Here is an 18,602-nt window from a genome sequence, read left to right as displayed (position 1 = left end):
AATCTGAAGAATTTGTAAAACATTTTGCACAATAAAGGTTTGAACTACTGTATTTTTCAGACACACACAGACATCAAGATTCAGCATATGAATCTCAACAACAAGGATATAAGTGCAGTGCATGATGGGAGCCATCAATCAAAACTCAATCAATATCTCCCAACATGCATTGCAGCATGAATAAATTATGCTGAATTGCCTTAGTATTTTCTTTTATTATTATTATCTGCTTTTATTTTCGCTGTTGTATTTGTTGCAACTTTTTAGTAACTTGTTTTGTGATGTTCAGAGTTTTATCTGATTATTTTGTTGATTGTCAGCATTGTTGAGATTCATATGCTGATTCTTGATGTCTGTGTTGATCTGAAGTTTTAATCCTTTTTTGTACACTGTGTGTTTTTAAAGTTCTTCAGATTACCTGTTTGTCACTGCTAGCTCGCATGCGGTAGGGTCACAGAGCTATAATACTCAAAAACATTAAATATTAATTAGTATTAAACATTCCTCCTCATACAATGAAAGATAAGACTCTTTATGAGCTCAGTGAATCAGGCCACTACATGACGATTATGTCATCATCAATAAATAGCCAACAACACCTGATCACATTCTCTCTCTGATTTTCATGCCATAACGAATGTTTTATGATCACACAGTTAAAGCAGCCAGAGAAAATCTACGTTAGAAAGTCAAGGGTCAAGAGCCCAACTAAAGCAAATCTCCACAATGTTTTTTTACCGTAAAATTTTGTTCAATGCCATTAAACATAAATGTTTCTAAAGTATTTTTTACGGTAAAGTATTGGCAACCACAGCTGCCAGTTTTTTACCTTAAATTTTAGTTTATTTTTTACAGTAAGGTACGGTAAATGCAATGGTAAGTTTATGGTAGTTTTTTTTACAGTGTTATTCCAAAATTTAACAAAATTTAATTCGTACATTTAACAGTATTTTAAATTCTAATAAATTAAATAAATTCTAAGTATTTAAAATTTTTAATTTTAAATTATTCATGTATAAAATTACATGAAATGTCCTGTGAGAGCTATTACAGTTTTTCACTGTATATAGTAAGGGTACATACTGTTAAGCAATTAACATGTGTTTTCCGTTGCTTTTTTACAGTTTTTTACTGTTAAAATTACAATTCTTTTTTTACAGTGTAGTAATAGCCCCAGCCCTAGCTGTGCTAATCCTGCTGCCACCGACCAGAGCACTGTGGGCTTGCTGACAGATGACCCGGCTCTCTGGCCTAAGAAGCTCACGGCCGAGGAGCGATGTGCAATCGTTCGCAAAGGTCCCATACAAGTTAGTGTAGAATTCCCCAAAAATCAAGAGGGGCAGAGATTTACCAGTAATAATTACTGCATCCAAATGAAAAACGGGGAGAAGATTAATAGGACGTGGCTTATCTACAGTGAATCAGGGGACTGTGTTATGTGCTTTTGTTGCCGACTTTTTGGAGAGGGGAACACACATTTAAGTTCAGATGGTTTTAACAATTGGAGAAACCTCGGAGCTCACCTGAAACAGCATGAGAGGTCCGCTGAACATGTGTCTCATATGGAGTCCTGGCACACACTTACCCAAAGACTTCAGACAGGCACAGCCATTGATCAGCTGAACCAAAATGCAATGATGACAGAAATTGAGAGATGGAGAAATATTTTAAAAAGATTGCTTGCCATAATTACCCATCTAGCTGAGCGAAATCTTGCTTTTCGTGGGCATACAGATAAATTATATGAGCATGGCAATGGAAACTTCCTAGGACAAGTACAGCTGATGGCAAAATTTGACCCTTTTATGAAAGAACATTTAAGAAGAATCCAAGAAAAAGAGCTGTCAGACACTTATTTGAGTAAGCACATCCAGAATGAATTGATATCACATGTGGCAAAGAGCACCCTTGATGCCATTGTTGAAAAAGTGAAGAGGGCCAAATACTATGCAGTCATAATGGATTGCACACCTGACATCAGCCACAATGAACAGCTATCTGTGGTCCTGCACATAGTTAATTGCGAGCTCCACAAAGACGTGTCCATCCACAAGCATTTTGTCGGCTTTCTTTTGGCAGAGGACACAACTGGCAAAGGCCTACTCGAACTTTTCCTTGGACATCTGGAAACACTGCACCTGGATATATCTGACTGCCGTGGTCAATCTTATGATAACGGCAGTAACATGCAGGGAAAGAAGCAGGGGGTACAAAAGAGGGTCCTTGACCTCAACCCCAAAGCCCTCTGTGTCCCGTGTGGAAGTCACACACTGAACCTGGTCATTGGGGATGCTGCCAAATCATCCACAATATCCCTCAACTTCTATGGTGTGTTACAGAGACTCTACAATCTTTTTAGTGGCTCTGTTCAGCGGTGGGCCATTCTCCAGGCGAATGTGAAGGATTTTACCATCAAGGCCTTGTCAACCACCAGATGGGAATGCTGTGTGGAGGCTGTAAAAGCTGTACGGTATCAGCTTCCAGACATTTTGAATGCCCTGGAGGCTTTACATGACTTCGCCATAGAAAAGAGTGATTCAGAGTGTGCATCCAGTGCTTCAAGCCTCTGCCGGGAACTGAAGAAATGGCCATTTATGGTAAGTTGTGTGGTGTGGTACAATGTATTGTACGTTATCAACAAAGTTAGTAAGATCCTACAGGGCCCCAAAGTGAGCATTGAGACCATGAAAAAGGAAATCTCTGCAGTCATAGACTTCCTCCAAGATTTCAGGGAGCACGGATTCAATGCCGCCAAAATAGATGCCAGGGAAATTGCAGAGAAGATGGAGGTGGAGATGATCTGGGCAGACATTCGGCAGAAAAAAACAAAAAGGCAGTTTGACTATGAGGGCACAGAGGAGACTACTTCAACTGCAGAGGAACATTTCAGAAGAGAGTTCTTCTTACACCTAGTTGATACTGCCCTGGTCAAGACTAGGGAGAGATTCTCCTACATGGAGAACTTCTTTAAGTTGTATGGATTTCTCTACTCCACTGATATAATGAAAAGCACCGTACAGGCAGGCAATCTAGATGAATGCTGCAACAGGTTTGAGAAGGCAATGGAGGATGTGGATGCAGGGGACCTAAAAATGGAAATTACAGGTGCTGTTAAGTCTTTCCCCCCACACATCTCATCACCATTGGAAGTTCTTAACTACATCTACAAAGAGAATCTCCTAGATCTTTATCCAAATCTTAGCATAGCCCTGCGGCTCTTGCTTACTCTTCCTGTTACAGTTGCATCAGGTGAGAGAAGTTTCTCTACACTGAAACGACTGAAAACATATCTGCGCTCATCTATGTCCCAAGAAAGACTGTCATCCCTGGCTGTCATTTCCATCGAACATGACATAGTGGAAACTGTTGATACAGACTCCATAGTTAGAAGATCTGCTGAGGCCAAGGCTCGCAGAGTAAGATTAGTATGAACATGATGAGAAAGGCAACAAAAGGCATGAGGAGGAAGAGAGGGAGGAGGAGAGTAGGGACAGAGACAAAAGCAGATGATACACTCAGCACTCAAACACAGTCAATAAAGAAGAGCAGGAGAAGAACAGAAAAAGGATAGAGGAAGAGAAAGAAAGACAAGGGAGAGAAAGACTAAAAACAGGCATGAGGAGGAAAAGAAACAGAGGGATGAGAAAGAGAGAAAGGAAGGGACAGAGACACAAAAGAGAGAAGGTAATCATTTAACAATACAAAAATTCAAACTATTTCTTAATCCCAATGATTGACTGCTGTTGTTTTTTGTTATCCTCTCACTTCATAATAGAAGAAAGAAGCCCATCACTAACTTCTGGATAGCTAAGGTAATTGACTTGACCTTTTGTCCCACACTCATTTTGTTCATAGACCATTTTGTTAGTTGGTGACAATGTTTTTTATTATTATTATTTTACAGGTACAGCTCCTACATCTACACATCATGTTGGTGTGAAGACCTGTGAGAAGATGTCAACAAGTAGGACTCTCTGTGTCAGAAGCGTGCGATGTGGAGAACAATCTCTCTTTTCTCTCTCATAGACACTCACTCACTCACTCAGACACTCACAGACACTCACTCAGACAGACACTCACTCAGACACTCACTCACTCAGACACTCACTCACTCACTCACTCACTCACTCACTCACTCACTCAGACACTCACAGACACTCACTCAGACACTCACTCACGCAGACACTCACTCACTCAGACACTCACTCAGACACTCACTCACGCAGACACTCACTCACTCAGACACTCACTCACTCAGACACTCACTCACTCACTCAGACACTCACTCACTCAGACACTCACTCAGACACTCACTCACTCAGACACTCACTCAGACACTCACTCACTCACTCACTCACACACACACTCACAGTCACTCACTCACTCACTCACTCACTCACACACACTCACTCACCCACTCACTCAGACACTCACTCACTCACTCACTCACTCACACACTCACAGACACTCACTCACTCACTCACTCACTCACTCACTCACTCACAGACACTCACTCACTCACTCAGACACTCACTCACTCAGACACTCACTCACTCACAGACACTCACTCACTCACTCACTCACTCAGACACTCACAGACACTCACTCAGACAGACACTCACTCACTCAGACACTCACTCACTCAGACACTCACTCACTCAGACACTCACTCACTGACAGACACTTACTCAAACACTCACTCACTCAGACACTCATTCAAACACTCACTCACAGACACTCACTCAGACACTCACTCACAGACACTCACAGACAATGACACACACACTGACACAGACACACACACACACACACACACACACACACACACACACATACACACACACACACACATACACTTTCTGTCATACCCTGTACATGGGTCTGCTTATGCACTGGCAAATACAACTTCAGCCCTCTCTCTCACACACACACACACACACACACACACACACACACTATCATGTACATAGGTTTGTTTGTAGAATATACTCACTCACAGACACTCACTCAGACACTCACAGACACTCACTCACTCACAGACACTCACTCACTCACTCACTCACTCACTCACAGAAACTCACTCACTCACTCACAGACACTCACTCACTCACTCAGACACTCACAGACACTCACTCAGACAGACACTCACTCAGACACTCAAACACTCACTCAAACACTCACTCACTCAGACACTCATTCAAACACTCACTCACAGACACTCACTCAAACACAGACACACACTCAGACACTCACTCACTCACTCACTCACTCACAGACACACACTCAGACACTCACTCACTCACTCACTCACTCAGACACTCATTCACTCACTCACTCACTCACTCACTCACACTCACTCAGACACTCACTCACTCACAGACACACACTCACTCAGACACTCACTCACTCACTCACACTCACTCACAGACACTCACTCAAACACAGACACACACACTCAGACACTCACTCACTCACTCACTCACTCACAGACACACACTCAGACACACACTCAGACACTCACTCACTCACTCACTCACTCACTCACAGATACTCACTCACTCACACTCACTCAGACACTCACTCACTCAGACACTCACTCACTCACACTCACTCACACACATACACACACACACACACACACACACACACACACACTATCATGTACATAGGTTTGTTTGTAGAATAGATACTCACTCACAGACACTCACAGACACTCACTCACTCACAGACACTCACTCACTCACAGACACTCACAGACACTCACTCACTCACTCACAGACACTCACTCACTCACTCACTCACTCACTCAGACACTCACAGACATTCACTCACTCACTCACTCAGACACTCACAGACACTCACTCACAGACACTCACTCAAACACAGACACACACTCAGACACTCACTCACTCACTCACTCACTCACAGACACACACTCAGACACTCACTCACTCAGACACTCACTCACACTCACTCACACACATACACACACACACACACACACACACACACACACACACACACACACACTATCATGTACATAGGTTTGTTTGTAGAATAGATACTCACTCACAGACACTCACTCACTCACAGACACTCACTCACTCACAGACACTCACTCACTCACAGACACTCACTCACTCACTCACAGACACTCACTCACTCACTCACTCAGACACTCACAGACATTCACTCACTCACTCACTCAGACACTCACAGACACTCACTCACAGACACTCAATCAAACACAGACACACACTCAGACACTCACTCACTCACTCACAGACACACACTCAGACACTCACTCACTCACTCACTCAGACACTCACTCACAGATACTCACTCACTCACACTCACTCAGACACTCACTCACTCACAGACACACACTCACTCAGACACTCACTCACTCACACTCACAGACACTCACTCACTCACAGACACTCACTCATAGACACTCACTCACTCAGACACTCACTCACTCACAGACACTCACTCACAGACACTCACTCACTCAGACACTCACTCACTCAGACACTCACTCAGACACTCACAGACACTCACTCATAGACACTCACTCACAGACACTCACTCATAGACACTCACTCACTCAGACACTCACTCACTCACAGACACTCACTCAGACACTCACAGACACTCACTCACACACTCACTCACAGACACACACTCATAGACAATGACACACACACACACACACACACACAGACACACACACACACACACACACACACACAAACACACTCACACTTTCTGCCATACCCTGTATCCTGTACATGGGTCTGCTTATGAAATGGCAATTGCAACTTCAGCCCTCTCTCTCACACACACACTATCATGTACATAGGTTTGTTTGTAGAATGTTTGAAATGTTCAATCTCAAATGTAATGTCAATTCACTTACAATATCCTGTATCTTGTACATGGGTTTGTTTGTAGAATACATACCTTCGCCTTGGGCCCCCAATTTGCTAAATCCGCCACTGCCTGAAACCGTTTGTTTTGCGAATAGCTTATTCTCATTTCAGGCATGATCACGGTCCCCTTGAAGTCAGCACACACGAGTATGATTACAATTGAGTTATTTTATCCATATTTTTTTTATCAAATAAAACATACAACCAACTTTTCTGAAGTTATGTAAGGCATCTATAGCTGCTAACGTACGGTAACTCTACTAGTGAGTTCCTCTTATGACGTCACACCCCATCTAGTGGAAGGGAGCGGGAGCGGTTAAAACCACTGTTAAAAGTGCCAATTTTTCATATTATATCAGCATTTTGGTATAAAAAAACAATGGTGGGCGGTTCTTATCTTTATGTTTAATAAACACATTGCATTATCTTCGTAAAAATTTTAACCTGCAACTTACACTTTAATATTAGTTTTGTTTGATTTGCAAAATAATAGTTGAACAGAAAATGATTGCTGTAAAGTTTTGACATTTGAAAGGCCCAACAAGTCCTCCAACTTATACGACCATAATGGTCGTTTGCACCTTTCCTCAAATACGACCCATTACATCATTTCCTGAAATAGTGCCCCTATAGGAGGCGGGAGATATGCCATGCAGTCGCCTCGATGCATTGTGGGTTTTCTACGAGATAATTGAGGCTAATACAGGTAGGTTATACCAGAGAGGCTATACTGATAATAACCTTGATAATATAATAATTTTAGAACAATATAATATGCAAGGCACTTTGTGCTGTTTCATCTTGCTTTGTGGTGATTTTGTAACTTGTTAGAGGTTTTTACTTGAGAATAACGTTGTATGAAATAAGAAACACAATGAAATATCCTAAAGTAAATGGAAAAGTTAGACAGCGTGAACATCACAAGTGACATTAAACTTCGCTTTTATTCATATTTATCAACGTAACATTATTAAAAAGAGAGGGATTATTGTTACTGGATAAATATTAGGTCTATAATTATCGTCTATTCAAGATTTAATAGGCCTAACGTTATTGCGTGTCAAATCATTAAGGGACGTTATTTTTCTCATTATTTGAACAAGTTTGAGGGTCAAATCATTTGACCAGATCACATCAGCATTTTAAAGTTAGTATTTAGTGTGAAATTGTTCGGAAATTGGAAAAGTTGTGTGTAAGGGACCATGTAAAAAGTCCACACATTTTGTTAAAACGTCCATAGTTTCCATATTTCGTTAATCTGACTCGATCATCCAAATACTATTTTAAAGTATTTGATGTGAATTAGGCCTACATTTCAGTTCATTATTAATTGATGTACATTCATATTTGAGATAATATTTTCCAGAAATATCCAATTGTGGAAATTAATAAATAAATACTGCAAATATAATCATATTAGGCCTAACTAATAATAATTAACATTTTAAATAAAATAGTTGTAATGGTTGTTATTTCAAATAAAATAAATATTTGTAATAAAATAATGGAATTATGTATAATAATAACTAGAATGGAATTGTTTCCACACACGTGTATATATGTATGTATATGTTTATATATATATATATATATATATGTGTGTGTGTGTGTGTGTGTGTGTGTTTGTGTGTGTGTGTGTGTGTGTGTGTGTGTGTGTGTGTGTGTGAACAGAATAGATCTTTAAAGTCATTGTTAAAGTTCAGTGAAAAACTCTCTTCTCTCTCTTTGCTCTTCAGAATTATAAACAGTGAGCATAAATAATATGACCAATATATTCATTATAATATATAGTACATTGTGCTATTTGTCTCTTATTTTTTTATACAGGTGCAAAGCCAGGAACAGAACAAACATACTAGAGGCTAGAGGACAGACAACAAAGGTGATTTATGAGGCGCCACGTAGGATTTAAATCAAACTTCGCTTATCAATACATACATAAATTACTCGCATATACATGTATACTATTGGATGTTCAAAATACATATATGAAATACACGTGCACATTAATATGAAATTCATACCAATACATATTATGTTAGTAATGAATGCATATACACTAGGGAATAACTTGCATATACATATAAACTTGACGCACACATACACCTATAAACACTCGCACATACATATAAACTTCCATGCGTATACACCTATAAACACTCGCACATATATATAAACTTCCATGCATATACACCTATAAACACTCACACATACATATAAACTTCCATGCATATACACCTATAAACACTCGCACATACATATAAACTTCCATGCATATACACCTATAAACACTCGCACATACATATAAACTTCCATGCATATACACCTATAAACACTCGCACATACATATAAACTCAATGCGTGCATACACATCCATAAAACACTCGCGCATACATACAAAATAAAACGTGGATGTGTGCTTTAGTTGTGTATATGTATATGCGAGTGATTTCATATGTGGATGTGCGTGAACTTTTCAGTGCAGGCATTTCACTAGGCACTAGACTTCGGAAGGCATTTCAGTGTAAAAGTCATTTGTGTCAGTTTTGATAGTTTGTTTGTTAGAGATTAAAACTGATTGTAAACACTCCACCAAATGAGTGAACGTGTTACTGTCTGACACACTCTAAGTGCAGTGTGAATAATTAAATCCTCTGCTGAATGCATATCTTCAAACAATTACATTATATGGATTACATGCCTGAAAACTATGTCTTATTGTACATAACCAAGATAGTATTTATATTCCAGTAATGAGCATTGTTACTAACACTGTTTGCTGTCTTACAGTGGGAAAAAGTGGAAAAACTCCTGGGAGCCAAGAGAAAATATTCAAAGTTCATCCTGAAGATGTGTGTGTGTGTGTGTGTGTGTGTGTGTGTGTGTGTGTGTGTGTGTGTGTGTGTGTATTCCAATGTATTTTTTGTTGCTATGTTGTAAAATAGATGCCTTGTATGACTTGTAGTTTTGTCTTTCAGTGTTCAGACACAGCAGTTCTGGTTTATTCTTGTGTTGTGTTTTTGTTGCTGCTTTGTACAGAACATTATCTGTTCTCTGTGTTTGATGAGTGGACTCATAAAATGTTTTGAAATATGTCACTGGCTCTGTTCCTTCATATACTCTTGATTTTTACGATTGTTTATATTTGTTATTTAAGATTAAGAGCAAACATACAGTATATGCACCCTAAATGTATTTAATCATGTGTTTACTGCTGAAAATTTCAGAAAGCCACGTAATTATTATTATTATTATTTTATCATTCATTACCCTAAAGGACCTATTAGCCCACAGTCAAGATGTGTTTTTTAAATCTATAATGTGTGTATGGGAGGATAGACCAAGATACTTTTGGGCCTTGGGTTAGAAGCATCTGAAGCTGGTACTTCCTTTCTCTGCAGGAAGAACACAAGGAAGACAGTGATTGAATACTATTAATACGAGAACAATGCTTTTAAACGACGCCCCATTCCACGCCCACCCGCCGCTGGGCTTTGAGATAATTGGGTAATGTAGTCCAGATTTATCCTCTGTTATGAAATCGCCCATTCATTGCAAAACTTGTTATTGGCCTGAGAGATATAATCATTGCCATGGGAAACCCCTGTCTTTGCTACACATTTAACAACTACAAATGGCAGAATTTATCAAATTAATCATGATTTTGTGATAGACACACTCTCACACAAACACAGGCACACACACACTCTCTCTCACACACAGACACTCTCTCACACACAAACAGACACACTCTCACACAAACACAGACATACAATCTCTCAGACATACTCTCTCACACACATACTCTCAGAAACATACTGTAGACACACACACTTTCTAACACGTCTCTCACACATACAAACTCTCACACACACAGACAGACACACTCTCACATGCACACATCTCTCACACAGACAAACTTTCTCTCTCCCTCTCTCACACACACACACACACACACACACACACACACGAATGTATCTAACCCTAACCCTAACACATGTCCATCTATATACAGGATTTTTTATTGCTGTAATAAATTAAAGGAGTAAAATCCTTCAACACAATGTTTCACAGGCATTATATTTGCATATGCTTGTCTCTGTGTAATTATTTGTAGCAAATAAAGCAAAAGTAATATGAATGATGTGTACATTAACTTGTATGTATTGTTATGAACTAATATCCTGCTTTGGCCACTTGTGAGCAAAATGCAAAAATAGGTTATAAAATGAAGAACATCAGTATCAGCATTCGGGGCACTATGATCACGTTAATTATCGTTAAGGATATAGATCATGGTGCAAAATAATAATGAATATATATTTATATTATATAAAATATAAAATCACTGTAGTTTGTATTGTTCTTCATGAGTAGTATTGTAGTTAGTGTTAATGTAAAGTGAGGAAGAAAATAAAGAGTATTTGTCAGTTTTATTCAAATTAATTAATGTTTTAAAACGGGATATAAAACTTGAGATTAATTATTAAGTCTGTGCATACAAATTAATACGCATATGCTAAATGTAATATTAAATATATTGCCTCAACGACCAAAACGTATATGTTAATATATGTATTAAATGTGCAATAAATAATAACAATTATTTTTAACAGTTGTAGGTGTAATGTAATGCCACGTGTAAAATATGGACTATAAAAGTAACGAGTAAGCAAGCGATGCCTCTATAACAATGGTGACAGAGGCTTATGGATAATGTAGACCCTTCTGTTATTCAAATCTGCAAAGAGTTAGAAAATATAGATGTGACACAGTAGCTCAGGGTAAGAATGACTTTTACTTATTTATTTATTTTAATTCATCTGAAAAATATTTCATTTCCAGACTCAAAACTCAAAATCTGATTTTGGGAAGATGATGAATCCAATGCTTCCAATGTTTGTGCTAAAACTTTAAAGCTCTTCTTCAGAAAGTTGTGGACTGCAGTTGTCCTCACTCTCCTCTTCAACATAAAAAAATAACAGCAAACAAGTATTGTGATTTTTTTTAAGCAATATTTACAGGAAACTATAACATCCTGGTTAGTGGGATCAGCATATTTTTGCACATTAAATAAAAAACATTTATCGTACATACTATGGATCTTGATGTCCTCTTTAGTCTCCCGAAGAAGACTGTCCAGTTTGTCCAATGTTTTTTTAGATGTTGATAATGCTGAGTCATCTCTTTTACAATGATCATCTTCTCCTCCTCCATGCGCCTGACCAGCAGGACTTGCTCAAACACTCGCCTCTTCAAGCGGAGACTCGACACTATTTCTGAAAATAAAAGTGGAGGGGAAAAAACTTCAAACACTAACACACACATATTCAGCTTTACGTCTAGCACAGTGTTCTTCACTAGTCATTCTGAGGGCCTTGAGAATAATATTGATGAAGAACTTTATAAGGGTAATAATATAACAATATCCTAACTGTATCATCCCTTAAGTATGCATATAATAATGCAGCCAATACACATAATTGACAACAACTGAAACATCACACTACAATATAACAGAAAGTTAAAGAAATGCTCATCCCAGTATTAAGATATGTTTTTTTATTAAAGACATATTGAAAGGATATCTAATTGGTAGGCAGAGTTATTTCATGCTTGGGTTGGATTTTGCCATTTCAGAATAGATATGGTTTTCTTCTTAAATGTGTTTGGCTATTGCAGCTCTTATATATAAAAGAAAAGTGATGACCACTACTAGTATAGAGTGTGTGTTACAGGAGTAACAATAACTATCAGATTATCACTATGGGCCAGTTGTTCAAAACATTTAATCTGGATCAAAAATCCCATTTTTTCTTGTTCAGGATCAGGTAATCCGTCTTACTTTTATGCCGGTTTTTCAAAGCAACATTGGACTGGATCACCCTGATCCAGATACACAGTTTTCAAGATGACCAAATCCGGATTACCAGTGCTCTAAATGGGACAACATATCACAATGTGGGCGACCAGCGATGTGAAGAACAGGCAGAAGAGCCAACATGGGGTCACTGTAAGTGTTTCTTATTTAGAGACAAAACACAGAAATAACATAAACATCCACTTCCATTCATAATTTCTTTTATGACCCCTCATCTGAGCCACAACAAATAAAACACACATATATACATTAACAAATACATTGTGGATATTTTGATCAAATAAAATGGCTGAATGTCCAATAGTTAACAAAATAAAGAATGTTCAGGGTTCTTCTTCATCTCTGATGATTGTTTCTTTGAAATTAATATACGGAGATGAATGACAGAAAAATGGAATATATTATTTTTGTTTGTTACTGAAATCTGTTTGGGTGATTATTTCATGGGGACAATATCATTTTTATTTTATTTTTACTTTACTATACTATACTGAATAGCTTAATTGGTCACCTATGTCTACTTTATCACTGTTAAAACGGTCACACAAGTCAAGTGCAAAATATAAATAAAAGTATATACACTAAATAATACAAATGTATTATTTGACCAATTTTAAAGTTTTACTACATTTTCTTCCTGGAATCCACCTTGAAATCCTGTTGGGATCAGGATGATCCTGTTTTTTTAGATCAAAGTTATCCAAATCCTACTGACAAGTTTTGAACAACACAAACTGAAGGTTTGATCCAGATTAAAACTAGGATTGGATTGCGTGATCTAATCTGATTTCAGATTCCTTCTTTCCCTTTTGAACAACCCATTTTCAAGATCTGATCCAATCCGATAACCAAAATCCGATCAGCTTACCTTTGAACAACTGGCCCTATGTCTTCATATGGGAACATTACAGATCATTTTTCAGATAGCAACAGAATATATAATGTGTTATTCTTTACTGTATGTTGCACCTTTTTTACTGGGTGGCAGTGTTAAATTGCTGAGTGTTATTACTTGTATTAACAATCAACTGAATTTTGTGAATTCAAAAAAGCACAAAAATAAAACACATTAATTAGCATCTCCTTGTGCTTCCCGAGGCAGAATAAAGTCATCAGAGAGACTGCACGCTGCTTCGGTGTCAGTTTTCTCTTCACAGCCAGGAATGGTGTTGTACAGCACTATCTTCTCTCTGAGTGTCTTTTTGAGCTCACCAAGTCTTCTCCGTTTGCGTTGCCTTGTTTGGTTGCTGTCTGAAAGTAAAAAAAAAAAAAAAAATGCAAGTTGAGTGATGTAGTATCAAATACCATTTTGTCGACACAGATCATGCTTCTTTCTTCGGATGGAATAAATAATCTCATGGATTTCCCTCTGGAGCTCTTCCTGGCTACTGTGAGTCCTGTGTCTCTCTTGAAAACCAGAAATAAGCAAAGTCGACCATTACAGAAAACACAGTATCACTGCAAAAATGTAGACAAATATATATGGAAATGTAAACACCAGTGACTATATTACATACCAGTGGCTGCCCATTGCTTGCCATCACACACCCACCGATCTGCATCCTCCATAGAGATGTTCAACTCCTGCTTGAGACTCTCAAGATCGGCTGCTTCCACTTCTGCTCTCTGTGTAGTCTATTTAAAAAGATAAAAAAATGACAGAAAACATAGTATCACTGCAAAATTAACCACAATTGCCCCTGAAAAAAATGCAGGGGAGAGCACAATCACACTCATAGTGTCTCCAGGGCCCAGGCAGGGACGGACTGGGGCTAAAAAACAGCCCTGGACTTTCTCCCAAATAGGCCCATCATCCGGCCATTCGCCCCTAGCCGTGCGCTACAGACACTATAGCCAGGATGTCCTGATACTATGCCACAATACTGTAGCCTATCAGACAAGCAAGTAACATCTCAAAATCAATCATGATAATTGGGGTTGTGTTTATTAATGAAGCCTCAGCCTTCAAATAAAAACAAAAAATTTGTACAATGCCATTACATCTGCATTGAAAATAAAATACAAATAATGAAATGTCACTGCCCACAGAAACTCCAAATTACACAAACTTGTAATTATAAAACATATAGTTACTATATACCAGGGGTCTCCAACCTTTTTGTGGGCTACCTCAAGGGATACAATAATCTAGAAGGGTTTGTTTGTTTGTTTGTTTGTTTGTTATACTCAAAAATATTTATTATACATATAACATGGTGCTTTTTAACTTTACTTTTAACTTTTTTTTTTTTTTTTTACTTTTCACCATAATATGCAAAATAATAAAATATTTTGAGATCTGGTTCTGGTTCAGACAGTTTTAAACAATTCCTGAAAAATTATGAAAATATATATTGATTTTTAATTCTCTATAAACCTATAGTATGTGTTATCAAAAACAAATATTTAGTATTAATATAAATGCAAAATAAATAAACTGCCATAACTTCTAAACAAAAACATTACTGCATTACATTTAATAACATTAGGCTATGTTTAATAACAACTTAATAACTTTAATAACATGACTATATATAAAAGCATTTTTAATATGAATATATACAGGCACATTTCTGCCAAAAAAAAGTTTGTTTTACTACAGTTTTTCTACAGTAAAGTTGTGGAGTGAATTGTTTTCTAACTGGTTTGTTGTTTCGCCTGTTTTTTGCTCTGTTTCATCTGTCTTTTAACTAACTTGAATCACATAGTCATCTGTGGGTTTATAATAGAGAATTCTGCGCTGAATTGAAATGCTTCTCAGTGGATCGCGCAGCTCTGTGTAATAATGTTCGCGTTATCGAGATCAGCCCTGCTTGCTTTGGCCGCGCACAGATCAAACAAGTTTCGTTCCGCTTTTTGAGCGTTTCCCATTTGATGTTTATCAGACGCAACTGCTATATAGCCTACTATAACTTATAACTATTCAAATATAATGTAAGCAAATTTAAAAGTGCAATAGCTAGGTAAGCTTTATAGCCTAAAACTATTAAGTCAGTGGCTAGTAGGCCGACTCTTTTTTTTTACACGTAGCATATAAGTGATCGTATTAGTGCCCCTGCTGTTGGCTGTTCATATTGCTTTATTAGACTTTTTTTTTTTGCCGACGGCCCTCGGTTGGACGGCCGTTCTGGACTTTTCCAGAACGCACAGATTGTCAGTCCGTCCCTGGGCCCAGGAAACACCTTAACGTGCAGTCTAGGCTTCTTACTGTGACAAATCTTTCCGCCAGTGTCTTGTGGAGACTCTCCACCTTCCTATTGCTCCATCCCATGGCAAGTACAGTAATCATATCTCCTCTGCCTATAAAAAAACAAAACCAATAAGAACAAATCAATTGTACAATCTAGCATTGTGTCAAACACACTGGTTAACCCTTTACCTGACTTGGTCCTGTAGTTTGTAGTAAGAGCTGCCCTTGAAAGGAAGCTATTGACCTGTTCCAGCTCTTCACCAACAGTGTTTCCTGCACCCTCCTGGCTTCTCCCGCCCCACCTAACCTGCTCCCAAGAAGAAGACCAAGACCTTTATCATTCAAATCTTATTTATTAGTTTGTGTATCATCAGTTGAATTTGGTGCCATGAGCAAATTTTGAAAATATAAAATGTTCTGAGGTAGGATAACAATGAAAGAAAAGCTTTCACAACTGCAATTGTGCAGTCAGAACTTTTGGACGGGATCAGGAAGCATATCCTGCAAACAACCCTGCGGTTAAACCAGAATGACCAGTGCTGCTGTAACAGTGTGATATATATACACACACACACACACACACACACACACCCAACACACACAGACACTAAATAAGTGGTTTTAAACTTGTCCTTGAGGATACCCAGCACTACACATTTTGTATATCTCACTTATATGACACACTTGATTAACTCATCAGCTCATTAGTAGAGACTGCAAGACCTGAATTGTGTGTGTCAGATAAGGGAGACATACTGTACACAATGCAGTGCTGGGGTCCTCCAGGACAGGTCTGAAAACCATTGCATTAAAGTATTTCAATAATGTTTACTACTTTTGACTTATGAAACGTGCATATTTACCGAGATAATAATCAAGCTACATTTTTCTGATGCTGTAAGGATGTTTCATTAAAACATTAAAACGTAAACTTAACTCACACACAGTACCTCACATTTGCCAGTGTGAGCCTTGGCATGCATTACAGATAGAAAAGGCTTCATCATGGGAAGTGGTTGGAGCTCGGATAACTTTTCTGCCATCTTTTCCAAATAAGGCCAGTGCCTGTAAAGGGAAAACTGCCAAAACTGGTAAGGAGACAAACCAGGATCTAAGTGACTAGTACAATTCCTGTAACACTACAGTATGTAGTCATATGTATGGTAATTTTTCATATCAGTGCTGATAAGGTAGTACCCATATCCATTTTCTAATTCCATAATATAAAAAATGTGTGATTTTTAGCTAGTCATGGTGTTATTCCCATGCATGGCATATATTAATAAAGGTAAAACATCAGTAAAAACTTCAGTTATCATTTGGCAATGGCTATCTACCTGCAAGCAATGTCCATACAAAAGAGTGTTGCATTTGCAGCGTGTGCCGGCTCCTTCTGCAGGAACATTGGGTCGGCATATATTTCACCACGGTAGAGGCTCAAGCCTTGCAGCGAGATTCATGTCTGCACACAGCTATTTCAAGGCCCTCTTCATCCACCTTGGCCCTGGACTTCTGTGCTATTTCTCTGCCTGCTGGAAATGTTGCCGGTCCGCAGACATCATGACCCGTCCTCTGAAAGTAGAAACAATATGTTACATGTAATCCCAGGACAAGAAAACATTCAATTAAAAAGAGTTAAAGAAATCCTTACACTTAACATCTGGCTTCTAATTTGGTCAACAAAGGCAGATACTTTGGCATCTTGTGCGATGAACAGTCCATCAAAAAGAGATGGTTCGTCTGTCCTGTTAAATAAGAGGAATTCATTGCCAACACAATTACATAATAATGATTAAACGTTGCATTCACCTAAATTAATATGACAATTAACCATAAAGGTGCCACACATTTTAGCCTGTATGATTTACATTTGATCTGGAACGCTGTGTTTAGAGTATCAGCTTGTATTTTATGGAGCTAGAATTGTGTCTTTATTACATGCGAGAAAATAAATGATCTGAGAGAGAAAAAAAAAAGTTTGAGAGAAAAAGTTATCACACCAATAGCAAAAAATAATAATATTTGAGACTAAAAAAAGTTTTGAGAGAAAGTATTTTCTCATCGAACATAAAAAAATATAAATTTGAAATTTTTAAAATTATTTCTGAGAAAAAAAAATTCAAAATATTTTGAAAAAAACTCTCAAATATATATTTTTTGCTATCAGTGTGAAAACATTTTCTCTAAAAAAAAAAAGTGTTTCTCTCAAAATGCTTTTCTTTGCTCTGGATGCAATTTCTTGCTCTTGTGGATTTTGCTTTTGCTGTGAAAATTGTGTCATGGGCGGGGCCACGTTCCTATTGGCCAGTCGGGTGAGCATCGTCTTGTCTTGGGAGTCGAACTGAATAATTTTCTTATGAAACTTACCCACATTAATGTGTTGATAAAGCTAGAATAAAACACTGGCTGCCAACTTAAAAAATCAAACGCAGACGAGGAAAGAGTTAAAAATAAAGCTCAGTCACGTGATTATGCTGGAGTCCTGTGGAAGTCTGTGCAGAAACTACACTTTCACAAACAGCACAACGTCTTTTTATCCTCGACAACTTCAACTTTTTCTCTCTAGTTTAGCAGTGCTTTTGAAAAGCCTGACGTGATC

At 38.1% G+C, this 18,602-nt stretch overlaps 2 protein-coding genes across 2 annotated transcripts in view; one reads left to right on the top strand and one right to left on the bottom strand.

Annotated features, from left to right (window-relative positions):
* LOC311079634 (NACHT, LRR and PYD domains-containing protein 3-like) overlaps positions 1-18,602 on the top strand; it is a 158,882-nt gene that overhangs the window by 63,992 nt on the left and 76,288 nt on the right. The window lies entirely within an intron of this gene.
* On the bottom strand, positions 11,712-17,810 carry LOC311079844 (uncharacterized protein). The gene is made up of 10 exons (XM_084109574.1): positions 17,655-17,810; positions 17,341-17,575; positions 16,954-17,068; positions 16,193-16,310; positions 16,022-16,113; positions 14,331-14,448; positions 14,119-14,220; positions 14,026-14,064; positions 12,026-12,211; positions 11,712-11,895 (listed from the first exon to the last, which is right to left on the bottom strand). Coding segments are annotated over exons 2-10 (840 nt in total). The 5' UTR covers positions 17,409-17,575; positions 17,655-17,810; the 3' UTR covers positions 11,712-11,893.

This window comes from Abramis brama (assembly GCF_963993115.1).
Source record: "Abramis brama genome assembly, chromosome: 1".
Lineage (NCBI taxonomy): Eukaryota > Metazoa > Chordata > Actinopteri > Cypriniformes > Leuciscidae > Abramis > Abramis brama.
This window is presented reverse-complemented; position numbering and strand designations above follow the sequence as displayed.